At 48.4% G+C, this 16,241-nt stretch overlaps 2 protein-coding genes across 4 annotated transcripts; one reads left to right on the forward strand and one right to left on the reverse strand.

Annotated features, from left to right (window-relative positions):
- The first annotated feature begins 201 nt into the window (after window positions 1–201).
- On the forward strand, window positions 202–7,558 carry ppie (peptidylprolyl isomerase E (cyclophilin E)). The gene is made up of 10 exons (XM_088602526.1): window positions 202–294; window positions 1,831–1,929; window positions 2,774–2,817; window positions 3,509–3,535; window positions 3,886–3,967; window positions 4,244–4,347; window positions 4,538–4,661; window positions 5,537–5,722; window positions 6,283–6,425; window positions 6,891–7,558. The coding sequence occupies exons 1-10, from the start codon at window positions 264–266 to the stop codon at window positions 6,957–6,959; spliced, it is 909 nt and encodes a 302-aa protein (XP_088458652.1). The 5' UTR covers window positions 202–263; the 3' UTR covers window positions 6,960–7,558.
- A 401-nt stretch (window positions 7,559–7,959) lies between these two features.
- LOC148649609 (homeobox-containing protein 1) lies at window positions 7,960–15,881 on the reverse strand. Of its 3 annotated transcripts, none has more exons than XM_088602522.1 (10): window positions 15,638–15,881; window positions 15,365–15,475; window positions 13,340–13,769; window positions 12,994–13,094; window positions 11,644–11,754; window positions 11,410–11,563; window positions 10,806–10,888; window positions 10,321–10,416; window positions 9,741–9,835; window positions 7,960–9,590 (listed from the first exon to the last, which is right to left on the reverse strand). In XM_088602522.1, exons 3-10 carry the CDS (start codon window positions 13,759–13,761, stop codon window positions 9,450–9,452), a joined length of 1,203 nt encoding a protein of 400 aa, XP_088458648.1. In that variant the 5' UTR covers window positions 13,762–13,769; window positions 15,365–15,475; window positions 15,638–15,881; the 3' UTR covers window positions 7,960–9,449. The 3 variants fall into 3 exon arrangements, with proteins under 3 accessions (XP_088458648.1, XP_088458649.1, XP_088458650.1); XM_088602523.1 differs by having other exon boundaries at window positions 15,634–15,881; XM_088602524.1 differs by having other exon boundaries at window positions 13,009–13,094; window positions 15,638–15,880.
- Between the last annotated feature and the right edge of the window lie 360 nt (window positions 15,882–16,241).

The following is a 16,241-nucleotide window of genomic DNA, read 5'->3' on the forward strand; positions in this document are numbered from 1 at the left end:
CCACCGTACTGAAATTCATCCAGCGACACAACCTACTTGATGTCTTTTTAGCCGCCAATCTTCAGCTGTCATATAGGCTCTAAACAAAAACTACGGCAATTTAAAAATGGGTGTAATTTCTGCCTAACACTGAACTCGGACGCGCACAATCTCACGGATCTATACTGAACCACGTGTGGGACTTACTGCCGCACGGAACGGACGTCTGAAGGAGTTGCACAGGAAAGGGCGGGGTTTATGTTGGGTCAAAGGGCACAGTGAAGATGGCGGCCGCCAAGCGTGTGCTGTATGTTGGTAAGTTGTTTAAAAAACTGCTTTTGTGAATTGTATGAAGAAATAAGAAAGTTTGAATGACATTTTACTGCTCTGCAAGATACGGCTCTTTCTTTGTCTTAGTCTTGAAGATTAGGTTTCAATAAGTGTTAATGGTTTCTTGGTGAACTCATTCCTTGATCCCCAGTGCCCATCTCACCAGTGTCTTTTGATATACTGTTTAATAAACACTTTGTTTTTAATTTAAAGGATGAATTGCAAAAGCATGCCGTGCATTTAAAAAAATAGCCCTGGCTGGCAGCGGTACCTCTAGCACATTCAAACGATGAGCGGGACAATGACGTAATTAAAGCGACATATTACAGTTGCACTTGTTTTGTGAAAAGCTTGACCACCACATGCGTATCCCTTAAATGTCGATTGTTTTTATTCTGAATGGTTTATTTCTGTTCAGTTTTAGTCTTTTGCTGTTTGAGACGCTTGTCAGCCCCGATTTAAGTTGACATATTGGGAAAACACCGACTTGATGGTTGCACCCAGGCACTATTTGAAGTCCTTTGAGTACTCTTGTGGACTATTGTATGAGTTGATGATCACGCCCAACTTGTCTACTTCTCAGAAAGCAATATGATAGAAACAAGTGTTAGCTTAACAGACGTTTGCTTAAATTGATGTTTTGTTAAAATGATTGGTAAGTCAAGATAAAAGTGAGTGAAAGGATATAGTAAAACTGGTAAATGTTTTGTGTGGATGTATAGTTATATACTGTGTTTGAGTAGCTAAGTCTGAAACACACATTTAGTCTCACTTCTGTTCTACAACCTCCTTTTATTTCATTGATTCTCATGGAAAAAGCCCCTGTGTGCTAGCTCACATGGGCAAAAACCCTAACCTCCACGTTTACCTTGTTCTTGCGTTGTTCTTCTGGGGAGCAATCCCCCTATATATCCCATTAGGTCCCTAATGCCGGCGTCACACTACGTGACTTTTCCTAGGATTTTCAGTTATAGCCTTCATGTACACGATCGGAAGAAACTCACAGCGAGTTGTAGAGTCGCAGTGTGCGCCCGTTACCGTCAGCTGTGTCGTGTGACACCCCCAGCGACTCAGTCATAGCGCTCTTAACAGCCCCCACCACTCTCTGCAACTCGCCACGATAAAATCACACCGTTTGATTTTCTGGTAGCGAGTCGCAAGTCGTAGGGTTGGGCAGTGAGCCAGGTGTGTACTTGTGAGATAATGTGCCCATTATATTACACGTTATAGCGCAATACTAATTTGTTTACACTATTTGTTTTAAAGGTGTTTTATATTTTTAACTGTTTTATTTTTGTAAATTTGTTCTATATTTATAAAGAAGAATGATATTTTTGAAGGGGTCTATTTGTGGAAAACAATGCCTGTGTTACCCTTGTCAGGATGTTTCCGTGCTCGAACATGTTGTTTGTTTACATTCACGCGGCGCTCCTCCTGTAGTGTGACGCCGACGTGCGGCGGGGACCCTTTACTGACGCTTGGGGATCGCCTTGGTCACGTGTGAGTCTCCCTGTCTCGCAGGTGGCCTCGCGGAGGAGGTGGACGAGAAGGTTCTGCACGCGGCGTTCATTCCCTTTGGCGACATCACCGACATCCAGATCCCTCTGGACTATGAGACAGGTTAACACACACGCTGCGAAAAATGGTTTCCCACATGTCTTACAGAAAACGATAGGGCCGCCAAAAATTAACTGTCCAGCCTTGGAAGTAGTCTGACAGCAGTGTTGCCATTACTATGCCTTTTTACAGGATAGTGACCCCTGGGGCCACACAGAACACAGGGTGAGCGCCCCCTACTGGGCCCACTAACACCTCTTCCAGCAGCAGCCTGAGCTTTCCCAGGAGTCTCCCCTCCAGGTACTGGCCAGGCGCACACCTGCTGAGTTTCAGGGGCTCCCAGCCGTAGGTTGCAGGGTGATATAACCGCTGGCTGACATTGATCTTGTCAGATCTCTGAGACTAAGCCAGGATGTGCTGGGACAGTGCTGGGCTGGAGACTTCAAAGGACTATCAGTTTGGTGCTAAAGGTGGTTTTGGCTGAGCAGGAGGTGCCACTCTTCCATCTGGACCAGTTTCCTAACCAAAGCTCCACACAGGTGACTGGACCTCCCCTGCTTTAGCAGGTGCCACACTTCAGATGAGATGTGAAGACCTGGTCCTTACTGCTTTGTCTTTAAAGCATGAAAGAATAGAGGTGTTCTCTACAATATCAAAGCTAAATTGCATTTGGGTTTGAATGATTTGGGTTCCCTAAAGTTCCTTTTTATTGGTTTTCCAAATAGAAACTGTGTTGAAGTCGATGCAGGTTTCTTTCAGGGAACAACTGGATTTAGTCACGGGATCAGTAAGCTTCTGACTACCAAGCAGGCTAGATGGACCAAACGGCACCCTTTCGCTTGCAAACTTTGTGTTATTGTGAAGTGTTGTCTGTTCTTTTAATACCTGTACTGCTCTCTGTTTGCAGAAAAGCACAGAGGATTTGCATTTATTGAGTTTGAGCTGGCTGAGGTGAGTGTTGTCTCGCACGCACATCATCACAGGGTCTGACTTCTTCCTAAAAACGTTAACAATTTAACTCGTAGTTGTAGTGTCTAATGTAATATCAAATATCCATCACCTCATCGTAAAAGTATCTAATGATCTTCCTGTACTTTAGAATGTTTACTCAAAAACACATTCTGATTTGTTGACTCTTCAACCTGTCTACAAAATAGTGGAGATAGGTTGGAGAGCCGCTGAATGGCTCTCTCATCTGAAGTGGGTGAAGTGCAGTGATTGGCCTGTCTCTGCAGTGTCTCATTGCTTAGCTCTACAATCCTGGTCCTGGAGAACTCCTGCAGCCTTAACAGGCATCACTAAATGCTCTGTGAGCAGAGGTCTGGACTACCCATTAAACAACTGATTGTGTCAAGCAGAAGACATTGCAGCTAGCCAGGACCAGAGTTGCAGACCCTTGCTGTAAGGAGATGATAAAATTAACACACATTTCCTTTTTTACATAATGATTTTACCAGTAAATATAGTGATCTTTTAATAAAATGGTCAGAGCAAAGAAATATTAAAAGTACTTTCACATAAGAACTTGCTCAGAAGTTTAAACGGGTTTTTTTCTTCTTCTGCCTAATTTTAATCACCCGCTGAATTTAAACTGTGCTGCTTCTGTGTTTAATTTTTTGTGTGTGTTATTTCTCTCAACCAGGATGCTGCAGCCGCCATCGACAACATGGTGAGTAAGACGGCAGCCAGCCCTCCCTTCAGTCCACTCAGTACTGTTTTTCGTGTGTCCTGTAGCACTGCTTCCTGCAATAAGGCCTTTGCATTTCTGTCTTGTCTGAATACTGTTTCCTCTTATTTACGCTATGCGTGTGCAAACCAGTAATTAAAGCTGCTGTTCAGAAGTGAGCGAACAATTCATGGTAAAATGCCCGGGCTTTCACGTCTCTGCTAGATGGAGCTGAATTTGCAGTGCACTTGCCTCTTCCCTGTGTTCCCTGAGCTGAAGCAGGGTGGTCTCAGTGGGAGCTGGGCCAGGGCTGTGCAGTCATGTGCCCTGTGGTCTCTGTGTCTCCCCGGCAGAATGAGTCAGAGCTGTTTGGCCGGACCATCAGAGTGAACATCGCCAAGCCCATGAGAATCAAGGAGGGCTCCTCACGCCCAGGTGAGAGGCGCAGAGTGCCGCCTGATTCAAATCTTATTTTACCAGTAATATTAAAATTGGTATACATGTATATGGTGCTCACTGGAGATCTTTACAAGTTTTGGGTAGAAACTATCCATCATTCAAGCTCTATAGAAGCTGTGTTAACACATGGAACATGAAGAGAAAGACCCTACAGGACAGGCAGTGATTTTCTCAGGGTCATACAGGGTCTGTCTGCGGTTATCCCCAACATTAACAGTCCCTTTCTCCTGCCTTTCTCTCCTCCCCCCCCAGTGTGGTCAGATGACGACTGGCTGAAGAAGTTCTCGGGAAAGACCACAGAGGAGGCTGAAGGAGCAGAGCCAGCCGCAGAGCAGGCCAGCTCAGAGACGCAGGAGGTACGTCGGTGTGCGCGTGTTTCCATTGGGAGAGAAAGTGGTTCGCTGGCCCACAAGAGCGTGTGTGTGTGTCTGCGTGTGTGTGTGTCTGCGTGTGTGTGTGTGTGTTGAATATGCAATTTGTGAGTTGGCGTGTCCACGTGCGTTCCAGACTGACTCCGACTGCTCTGGTCTGACCACTGTGTTGCAGGGTGAGCCACCGGCCAAGAAGGGGCGTGTCAACCCCCAGGTGTACATGGACATCAAGATCGGCAACAAGCCTGCCGGCCGCCTGCGGTTTCTGCTGCGCGCGGACATTGTGCCCATGACCGCAGGTACAGCAGCTCGCGGGCTCGTCCGGGACACCCTGTCACTGTGAGCTCCAGCACACCCTCCCTGCCACAGCTTCTTTTGATCAAGCCCCGGGGCATCGTTGAGTCGATCGATGATGGTGAAGTTCTTTGTCGAAATTGTCGAGTTGTTAAAGGCTTGGCAGCGTTGTGTCGGATGGCAATGCAAGCTGCTGCTGCCTCCTTGTAGCTGGTGATCTTGCCGGCTCTCGGAGGCCGAACAGGGCTGCGCCTGGCGAGCGCTGGGGTGGCAGACTTTTAAAGGCTAACCAGTCTGGTTGCTGCTGTGAGTGGTGTTGCCAGACCAGTAGGTGGTGCTTTTCCCTGTGGACTGGAATTTTGAAAAAACAAAGTTCCAGTATGGTGACTGGGAACAGTGTTCTGTCTTCTTCACATAAGAAGGTAAACTGAGGTCCCGACTGCTTGGTCATTGAAGATATCCTTGCTCAATTTGAAGGTATCCATGCACAGTCTAGGCTGCCCAGATTTCTCCTTTAATTGGCAAAATAATTTCTCACTTCTGCATGACCCAATCCCAATAACATGTGGGGGGTGCATGTGCATAATGACAACCACCTGTCACCCAGGTGGGAACAGTACGGCAGTGGTGGGTGGAGTGGATCCTCTCTTCTGTGTAAAGAGTTTGGGATGAAAAGTAGGAGAGAAACGCCAGGAATTGCAGTTGTAAATGGTTAAAGGGGTTCTGGCTACATTTTTTGTAAGATGGCCCCTTAATTGGAGCAAACCTGCAAGAACTCGGCTTCTGCTTTCCTGGAGGGTGGTAGGTCAGCCTGGCTCGGATTCCGCTGGGCGTTGGGAACGGTGCGGTCTCACGCGCGCTGTCTCTCCCCCCGCGGCAGAGAACTTCCGCTGCCTGTGCACCCACGAGAAGGGCTTCGGCTTCAAGGGCAGCAGCTTCCACCGCATCATCCCGCAGTTCATGTGCCAGGGCGGCGACTTCACCCACCACAACGGCACCGGCGGCAAGTCCATCTACGGGCGCAAGTTTGACGACGAGAACTTCATCCTGAAGCACACCGGGCCAGGTGGGGGCGCCGCGTTCGGCAGGGGGCGGGGTGTTGCCGTGGCCTCTGGGGGCTGCAGGCTGTGAGGGGGGGCGCAGACAAGGTCTCCCCCTTGATGACATTTCGATCTTGCAGCTCGCCTGAACGAAGTCTGCACACGCGTCTGAACCTGCATCTGTTCTGCAGGAGGTTTTCAAACGTAGTCGTTATTTTGGATGAGGAATATAAAGAGGTTTATTTTGTTTTGGAAAAAGGGTTGTGACTTTGTGGAAGATGACTTGGGGGAAAAAATTAAGGAACTCTAGTCTTGTGCGGCATTTTGAAGTGCTTAATACTACTGCAGCACCTGACTTTGTCTGTTTTGTGTTGCAGCAGGTAAAGTTTAAACCTCCTAATTCTGTTTTTCCTCTTTACCCCAAGTGCGCTGCAACAGATTTTGCTAGCAGCGTTTGAAAAATAATTTACAGTGAATGCCATTCATTTTAATTCACATAGTATTCACAAGTTTTCATGGGAGAGAGAGGCTTACTATACCTCAGCGGGTCTCCTGAGTCTCCTGGGGTGTCGTCTTTCTGCTGCAGGGCTGCTGTCCCTGGCCAACTCCGGCCCCAACAGCAACGGCTCCCAGTTCTTCATCACCTGCGACAAGACAGACTGGCTGGACGGCAAGCATGTGGTGTTCGGGGAGGTGATGGAGGGCATGGATGTGGTGAGAGCTATGGAGGTGAGCACTGGGCCAGACGGGGGGTTCAGGAGAGGAGGGGCTGAGCAGGGGGCAGGAGAGACAGGGGTTCAGGGGAGGAGCGGCTGGGCACGAGAGGTGGGGCAGGCAAGACTGGGGTTCAGGAGAGGAGGGGCTGAGCATGGGGCAGGAGAGACTGGTTCAGGAGGGACGTGTTCAGCGTAGGAGGGGCTAAGGGCAGGAGAGACTGGGGTTCAGGAGAGGAGGGGCAGGGGGCTTGAATGACCGGTATATTAACTGATCCCTTACTAGTCAGTTTATATACAAAAAAACTTTCTTCAGTTCACCCATCTAATGTTGATCACATTCAAGCAGAAGTGCATTTCTGGTAGACTTAGTAGCCACATGCAGTGCATGTGTAAAGCTTAGTGGTGCATCCTGATTTTAAGTATATGAGTAGCACACTTACTTACCTTCTGATGGCTCTTCATGTGTTTTTCTTCTCAGGCTCAGGGTTCGAAGGATGGCAAGCCCAAACAGAAGGTGATCATTTCAGACTGCGGGGAATATGTGTAGCAGCAACGCTGCACAGCCCAGGAAAAACTTTGGTTTGGACGGAGAACTGTGAGCTCTAACGCTGGTTTACGATCCCAGTGCATCGATTCAGTGGTGCAGTTCTGTGTGATTATCACCCCACTTGGCATTGCAGGGTTACAGAGAGATGCTGAAGGGCTGAGCTGCGTCAACCATTTAAAACCCAAATATGTGCAGACATTTTGGGGTTCTATCTGAAGTGCTCCTTAATCCTACCATTTGAATTTAAATGCATCCTGCACAATATTAGCCTTAAAGCTTTCACGTGGTCCTGTTAATGAAATATATTGATCCCTACTTGGAATTGGGCCTCACAGATGGAGAAACATAAAATCCAGCTGTTCCAGGTAACCCGATGAGTACAGCAATCAGGTTTTGAAGAAAAAGATTGGCATCACTTAAAACTGCTGCAGATGAGTGTCTTTGCTTCTTGCAGACCTTCAGTTCCCCTCTTTCATCACGAAGCCACTGAACCCCTGATTTAAGTGTCTCTACTTAATGAGTAGGACTTTATTTCTGTTTTATAAAACATAGAACATGGTTTTGTAAATATTCATGTGAATAAATTGTTTATTAACAAATAGGTATGCAGTCCTTTATTTCAGAATTTTCAGAATTTCCCCTCCGCTGTAGATGTGAGACACTGCAAGCTTGGGAAGCGCTGTGCTGGAGTGGTCTGCATGATTGTCTGGCTGATCCTTTTTGGAAGAGGTTGGGGAACCCCCCCCCCAACACACACACAAATTACCAGGAAGATAAAAGCAAGACTTTTAAAAATAGGTATATATTGGAATTATTGATAGGTTTTTCTTGATTAAAGAAGCCTAGACTAATCTTAATTTTTATTTAATTTAAAATTAATTTAATTTTATTTAAATCTCTTATCTGCTCATCCCATGCTTTCTGGAGGGGATTCCTAGGTTTCTCAGAGAAAAGGCTGGATGAGATGCAAGGCTAGAAAACAATCCGAGGCATCAGGGAATGAACTGCATGAGTTTTATTTTTTCTTATTTATTTTTGCTTAAATCAAGCAGAAGCATTACATCAGGCTACCTCAAGATATTACTGCTGATCAACGGGAAGCAGATTCCGGCAACTGCTGTCTATTCCCTTGTTAATCAAATCCACAGAGGCACGCACTGCAGAACAGACTCCCACCGTAAAAGCTGTGCGGCTCCTTGTACCCTACATCCTTGCGGGTTCCCATCTGTTAAAAATTCGTCTATCCCTCTGATAATTCAAACATACAAAGAGATACACATCCCCACCTGTTCAGGAGAGATCAGCCCGTGAAAGCATTTATATACCAGGTTTCCTGGGTGACTGACTGTTGAATAGAATGAAGTTAAAAATGGTCTAAATCAGTTGTCTGAAAATGTGAGGTGAGTCATATCCAATGCAAAACCCTAGGTGTAGGACAATACAGCTGTCGGTTAGAATACTGGGTAATATGCAACCCTACTATAATACAATTGCACCTGACACACTTTGCTGCTGGTACTTCTGACCTGCTTTGTTTTAAGCAACATCCCTTAGAGCCTAATAATCTACTGGGAAAAAAGGATGATCCTACACTGTATGACAAAACCCGAAGCTGGCTACCCACAAACTCTCCTCGTTCGCTCCGCACACAGCGTAGCTATTTCTCTTACACTGGGCAGGAGGTGTCATTCCAAGACAACACGTTGGATTCAGCAGGTGTCAAAGTGAGAGGGGAACTGTTTCTTATACAGAGAGTAGCACTACATATAATACACTAAGTACAGTGCATTCTCCATTACAGATGTTCTATTAGCCAACCAATGTTTTACCACCAGGGTGATCTCAACTTTGTGGGTTTTAACTCTCTTGCTTGGCCTGTCCACAAAGACAACGGTGCCTGAGATTGCATCTCCACTCAGTGTCCTATCCTGCCATTACCAGAGAGGCTGCATTCCTGGTGGAACAGACTGGCTGCCACTCAACCCTGAGGGCTGCCCCCACAGACTGCGCTCAAGCCTTCTCCTCGGCGCACACGCTGCCCCCCCCTGCAGACGGGCATCTTGCTTTGCTTCCTGTTGACGGTTCGAGCCAGCGGCAGGGCCGCCGGGATTCTGCAGTGCACGCTAAGCCGTCGCATTTACAGAGCGGTAAAACGGGGAACGGAAAGTGGTCGCGAAGGCGCTGCAAGCTGAGCTGCCTCTTCTGCGATCCCCAACCTCGCGCCACGGGTCCCTCCCCTTTCCAGGCGATCCCAGAAGACACTACGTTGCGATTAATATTGGTTACGGTTGCCGTTACTATTAGTATGATTATCGTAGTTACATATGGTGGGTCTCGCCCCTGTCCCCCTGCACCCCCCGGGGGAAATTCCTCACGCCGCGGGCGCCCGCCCCGCCCCGCCACCCTCTGACATGGTGAAGGCAGGAGTTTCGGGTCTCTGCAGGAAGGGGCTGCACCCTGGGTTTGCCAAAGCGACCGGCCCTCTTCCTGTCACTCCTCGTCGGCTGCCTCCGTCTTCAAATCGGCCTTCTGGCTGGACGCCCGCAGGGCTGCAGGGCTCGGGAGCGCTTCTGCCTCGACAGCCAACGAGACCGGCTCCTGGTCAGCATCCTTCCTGGAGGGGAAGACTTCCTGTGAAGGACATGACGCAATTGTAAGGTATCAGAATTAAGATGTAGTGTTATATTTTCACCACTTCCTTGAGCAACGTTTCAAACTTGTCCTTCTGTGGCAGACCCTCTGTAGAGTTTGAATCAAGTGCTATAAGGCTCTTCAGCTCACCTGCTCATTAAACTCTGGGCCCTCGATCTCATCTGCATTGGAGTGGCAGCTCGGGCTCTGGACTTCAATACCATGGCTCTCAAGGATAGCAGCTTCTATACAAGCAGGAGATGTTAAAATAAAACAATCTTCCAAAAACTGAGGCCAATAACTTTGCCGGTGCAACACTACAAAAGCAAGTTTGAAGTTGCACCTAAATTAGAATTAAGACAGATAACAGGCATTAGCAAACACTTTCATTCTTTATCTGACACATCTTAAAACCAAGAAGATGACAATTATAGTACAGAATAGTCACTTTTTGTCACACTTCTATTATTCATACAATATATACTTTTTGCTCAGTACGCAAATTAAATGACAGAGCAAACAACAGGTTTGCATTTAAGGGAGGCTGTTCAATTAAAAGAAACAGCAAAAAACAAACCTGTGGGAAAAGCTCTCTCAGCTGTGGAAGCTGAAGAAAGATATTCGCTCACTCATCTCTTACTGAAACCAGGTCTGTCTCTGTCTGGAGCCTGCTTGAAAAGGGCACTAAGTAAGAGGGACTTGTCTCCTGGACAGATGGTGGCTGACATACCGATATTCGCCCGTCTCTTCATCTCCTTGCGGCGGTTTGCGAACCAGTTGTACACTTTGAGAGCTGTGACCCGCTCAAACTCGGAGAGCTTGCAGCCTGTGGGAGCGAAGAGGAGGACAGCTGGTGGAACATCTGGATGTACATTCCTTTTTTCTCCAAGCTAAGATAGTTGTGAAATAACTAAAACCATACAGTTTCACTGTACAACTGGGGTCTCCAGTTCCAGTCCTCCAGGGCCTCAGTCAAACACACTTCTAGGTTCTATTTAAAGCTTCTACAATGTACGACTTGAGTAGAATATTAAACTCTGCTAATTAAGGCATTTATGGCCTTATATTTGTATTTGAAATTTAGACAGTCACACAACAACTGGTGCAGTGCAGCACCAGAAAAATGCATCCCTAAAAAAGAGCATTCCTGACTTGTGTGGAAGATGATATTCAATGGCCTTTTCAGGCAGAGTGCACCCGGGCTGTGACACTCACCTGGTTTCTGGATGACGGTGTTGCAGGCGCTGGCTATCTCCTCCCTCTTTGACTCGTCAGGATACTGGTTCTCTATGAAGAAACTGAGATATAATAACCAGTGTGTCAGAGGAGCCCGGTGGGACTGAGGGAAAGGGACAGCGGGTTGAGGCAGAGGGGTGCAGGGGGATCAGTGGATGGTAGTTTGAACTGCCCCCACCCCCCACGGCCTGCCGCAGGAAAGAGACTATGTACTACTGTGGAGTCCGAGGTCATCAAGAGCCCTGACTCATCATCATCTCTTCGACAAAGAGTTCTACTTGAAGTGAGTGGGCTGGTCACAATTACCAAGAATTAAAAAAAAAGGTAAGGATGGTTTACTTCACAGTGTTCTGTGGACCATGATCCGTCTTTGTGCATAGGTACATGATCTGATTAATTGATTGATTGATTAAGCTAATAATCAATTAACATCTGAGACATAGTCAATTAAAGATAAGTATAGACCCATGCGAAATGTGGCTCCTGAGGACTTGAACTGGCCACCCCTGCCCTAGGAGCTTCTGTCAGGCCCCTGCAAGGCTGTACGCTCAGGAGACGAAGGGCTGCCGTGTGATTGGCTCACCTCTCCATGACGGACAGGCATTCCTTCCTCCAGGTGAAGCGACTCCCCCTGCGCAGCCTCAGCAGCCCGCCCCCGGCCCCGCCTCCCCCGGGGCTGCTGCTGGGCCGCCACTCGGGCTCCTCCTTCACCAGCGGGCGCAGGGACAGGGTGGCTCCTGCAGGGGGCAGAGAGGGGCTCAGAACTCGGGGCGCTGCGTTGGCCGGCTTCCCCCTGAAGCCGCCGCGCCGCTCTCACCTGGGCTGTTGCGCTCCAGCAGGTACCAGCGGTAGAACGCTCTCCTCTTGGGGTCGCTCATCTCCAGGCCCTGCTGCAGCAGCCACTGGGAGATATAGCTCTGACTGATGCCTGACGCCGCAACACGTGACCAAGAAGGGCAAGACGTGGGTTAACAGGGACACAATTCAGGCCCGAGATCAAGTGAAAAGCATCTGTATTTATCTGAGGAGACTAACAGTGAAGACTGCTTCCTTAATAAACTAGTAATCAGTGACCTATAGGGGCACAATGTTGGTCATTAGTCTCGGGACTCACAGATGTTCTGCACACTCTTAGATACCAGATCACAGTATGGCCACTTCCTCCCTCTCAGTGTCCAATATCTGGGCCACATTTCATCCTTCCCAGTCCCTCACCCCATTCCTGGCAGGTTCATGGTCTGTGTTATCGATGTGCCGTCTGATCTAGCCCCAATAATGAGGCCTCTTTTGAAGTCACCACTGGTCTCTCCCATCCTTGTATTGTAGGTTCAAACTATTCAGCTCTAGCTTCTAACCCAGTCTGCCTCACTCAGCCTCTCTCTTACTTCTTTACCAACTAAGTCACACGATAATTCTCCTTTCCTCCCCGTCTCTGAGCTGTAGGGGGCAGTCTTTTAAAAAATGACAGTGATGTGCAGCTCCCATGTGCAGCACAATCCTAAAAACAGAAGTGACCGTCACTTGACGTTACCGGTAGCAATAACTGCCATCTTATATTTTATTACTTTGGGAACAAGTGGAGATCGCCTGTGAAACCAGAGCTTGGGACTGTCTGCTCTACCCCAGTCATCCACAGGGCAAACTAAGCAGCACGGCATGCTTCAAACAAGACAGAGCATGAGAATATCCTGTCAGGGAGCTGTGCAAAGGCATTATACCCAGTTGAGGAGTTTTCAAGCTGCAGTGGTGAAGCAGCTGCCCTAGCTGCATGCTCTACAAGGGCACATGCTGTTAAAATATCAGAATGGCTGAGCTTTAGAAGGAGAACAGGAGAGACAGTTAATATAGCTAGTGGTCAGAGTTGTTTACTCCTCCAAACTCTGCAGGTGCGTTGAAGAGACTTAGAAATCTGCAGACACACCAATCCTCCAGTGCCAGGACTGCTCACTCTTGCTTTAAAGCGCTCCAAATCAAAGCTAACTTACTAAATAGTTATCTAATCAGGAAATCAAAAGGCATTTCAAACTAAGGTATTCAACAGCTCAGCTAGCGGATAATGTCTTTATGGCCATCAGTTGAGCATTATTGGATTAAAGCTTGGTCACGGAAGTCAGCAAAAAATCTCCGGATAATCTTAAAGAGTTATCAGCTTTGGACACACTATCACCTTTTGGAGTTTTACCTGTGACCTGACCCACAATGGCCTGGGAGATCCTCCTGTTGTTGAGGAACACTTTAATCTCCTCCTTCACCACGTTGCTGTCCCTCCTGAAACACGAGACGATGTTTCATTCAGACAAGCTGGTGAGGCAAGCAGCAGATCCAGAATTAGATAAGAAGATGATTTTAGCCCTTTCCCATCTAATCCATTTGTACTTTAACTTGTCCTCCAGGTGCCTGCTGTCTCCTGAACAGAGAGACAAAAGTCCCTGGAATCATCAGCAGTACTGACTGAGGGCTGTCCTTATGTCTACTGCAAACATCTACGCATGTGTCTAGCACTCGTACTTTACCTCATATACTCCTCCACTTTCTCCTCTACATCCCAGTCCCCCATGTCCTCCGCAAGGTCATAGCTGAAAGACCTCTGACCCCCACCGGCAGGGTATAGGGGAGGTGGGGAGGCTTCGTAGCTGTTGCTAGGTGATGGGGAGGCGGCCAGGCTCTGGGTCTGGGTGGTAGCCGAGGTGAAGGAGGACAAGGAAGAGGAGGAGGAGGAGGAGGCGGCGGCCGTGGGCTCGAAGGTGCTGCCGCTGTGGTTGTCGTAGCAGGGGGGGCGCGGCTGCGGGGGCTTGTGGCTCTGCTCGGAGTCGAGGCGCTCCAGCGATTCGAGCGCGTGCAGGATCTGCGGCTTGGACATCCCCGACCACCGCAGGCGCTGCAGGAGGTCGATCTGCTCGATGGTGTAGCGGGGCTCCTCGGAACAGCACTCCATCCCGGCAGCTTGGAGAGTCAACACCGAAACCCGTCAGCAGCGCGCCCACCGCGGGCCCAAACCGCCAGGCATCTCCCAGCCAGGCTGCCCTGGCGCAGTTAGCTCGTGGCGTTCATACGCAATCACAGACACAGGTTCCATTTGTAAAACATCGCCCAGCGTTTAAATCTTTCACGGACGTCTCTTCACCTGGACCTCCGTGACGAGAAGCAACAACGGAGGAAAGAAATGACCTGCACCCAGGAGCTCCTTGGGGGGTAATTTCACCCGAGAGGGTGGCGTGTGAGCTGATATGGCTTTTACGAGCCTTATCTAAGAGTGCGATTCAGTTTGCATTAGTGCCTTGAATTACACAGAACCTATGAGAAGGTTTGAATGAAAATCTTCAAATTAATCAAGTTCTGCTTTCTCCTCCTTAGAAGAAAACAGCGGCCATGTCTTATTTTCATTTTAATTTCATTTTCTGTGAAGGTGGGGAAGTCCTTGGTTACTAAAACTATATTGACGTTCTCGCTAGACTCTAGACAGGTCTCGGGGCCTTTCTTGAGAAATGGGATTTTAATTTCAGCAAATTCTGCTCCTGCCAGGACTTTAGGAAGAAGACCAGGGGACCCTGCCTCCAAGCTGAAAGAGAATGAGCTGCAGCCATTTTTTCTTAGATCATCTGTGGACCAATGATGTCGTTACTGGCGTCCCAATACCTTTATAGACACACTACCTGCTGTTCTAATTAACAATATCTGAAATATCGCATTTCTGTGGCTTTTGCGGCTTCCATAAATCAGAATCTTCCCATTTATTCTAACTGTGCATCAAATCCATCTCACGGACAAGAAAAGGCAAATGGTAGCTGTTTTCTGTAAAGGAAAAACTTCATTTCTTCCACCCCTTTACCCTAAATAATGAATGACATGGTGTTACAACATTGACCAGATGTACATCTAATATTCTCTCACTGGAAATATCACAGTGAGCACCTTATACAATCTGTGAGACAGAGTATACTAAGAACATGCTACAACAGTAGATTTGAGCTCTGTTCTTATAAGACACTATAGTGCAACAAGAGCTATTGTATTGCTATTGCAGGTCAGTGCCAGAGAATTCCTATTAAGGATGATCACAAACAGAATCTTCCTCACCTCACTGTGCATCATGACAGAAATAACTGAGAGAGCCAGGTGAGCAGTCAATCCGACAGCCAGATGGATAATCGTACACGACACCAAAGCAAAGAGCCAAGAGAAAAACTTTTTTATGACGTACTATTATCATGATTGATCATATTATTGCTGTTGTGCACTGCGCATTGGTATGGGTAACTTTTTAACCCTTCCATCGCGGCATCACGGTCTGTACGCCCTCCGCCCGGGCCGCAGCGGTAGGTGGCCGTCCGGTCACAACAACAGAACGGACAAGAGGCCCGTCTACAGCGCTGCCTGAGCCCGGGGAGGCGACAGGGACACGGCACTGACTGCAAACCGGGGAGTATTTACAATACGGTGTGCGTACATCCCGCTGTAAAAACCACGCATTCACACACAAACAACAACAAGAACAACACATCCCATTCCCTAAGGCAGAAAAAAAAGACCAAACTCACAGGTGTCCTTGTGATGCCCAGAGCAAACTGTAGTTTTCAACACAATGTCCCGGGATCCCCCGCTCCTTACCAGTGTCGCTTTTTCCCCCGTCAGTGCAGCGATAAGACAGCCTGCCACGGAGAGCAGAAACAAATGAGTGCACCATGTCAAATCGAAAGGATGGACAGGATAACGCCAAAGACGACGAACGCGGCTGTCGGGTATCTGCAGCGGATCTGGTGGGCAGCTGCTGTCTCGGTCAGGAGTGCGGACGGACGGTTTCCCTCACCTACCTGCCTCCCGGAGCGACGGACTGGCGAGAGGGGGCCCGGCTGCGCCCGCCCGCCTGCCTGCCTGCCCGCACCGCACCGCACCGCCCCGCACGCTGATGGCACAGTGACGGCAGCCAGGCAGCTGCAGCAGCGGCGGCGACGGCGGCCGGGGTCACATTGTAGCGGGCTGCGGCGGCTCACAGAGCCGCGTCTCTGGGAGCAAGCCTCTCTTACCGCTGACCTCTCACCCCGTCCCGAGCTGCCGGCAGGAAGCACTTGTTAGCGCGCTGGGAGGGAAAATCAAAAATTCATTAATCCATTCATTAAGAGGGAGAAGAGTTTTTATATATATATATAATTCGGCGGTGTATTGAATCGATGGGTTCGATTTGATTGTGTGCGCACATAAGTGTCTGATTGATTAATCCACCCCCCTCTCTCGTTTGCCATCCAGTAATGCCTGGTTTAGAGACGTCTCTAAAGTGGTGGCCGTATTCTCGTGCATTTACAGCACAGCATCTGCTGATCCTTCAATCAATCCTAGTACTGTATGTGTCACACTAAATTGCCTGCAACCACACAACTTCATTCTTATCGTTATTGGTATTGGTAGCTGTAAGAATGC

This window comes from Lepisosteus platostomus, chromosome 13, assembly GCF_059453375.1.
Source record: "Lepisosteus platostomus isolate fLepPlt1 chromosome 13, fLepPlt1.hap1, whole genome shotgun sequence".
Taxonomy (NCBI): domain Eukaryota; kingdom Metazoa; phylum Chordata; class Actinopteri; order Semionotiformes; family Lepisosteidae; genus Lepisosteus; species Lepisosteus platostomus.

Coding starts and splice junctions, on each gene's coding strand:
- ppie (XM_088602526.1), top strand. CDS start 264: ATGGCGGCCGCCAAGCGTGTGCTGTATGTTG. Junction 295..1,830: donor CAAGCGTGTGCTGTATGTTG/GTAAGTTGTTTA, acceptor CCTGTCTCGCAG/GTGGCCTCGCGGAGGAGGTG. Junction 4,662..5,536: donor CATTGTGCCCATGACCGCAG/GTACAGCAGCTC, acceptor CCCCCGCGGCAG/AGAACTTCCGCTGCCTGTGC.
- LOC148649609 (XM_088602522.1), bottom strand. CDS start 13,761: ATGGAGTGCTGTTCCGAGGAGCCCCGCTACACCATCGAGCAGATCGAC. Junction 11,564..11,643: donor GCTGGAGCGCAACAGCCCAG/GTGAGAGCGGCG, acceptor TGCCCCCTGCAG/GAGCCACCCTGTCCCTGCGC. Junction 10,889..11,409: donor TGCCTGTCCGTCATGGAGAG/GTGAGCCAATCA, acceptor ATTATATCTCAG/TTTCTTCATAGAGAACCAGT.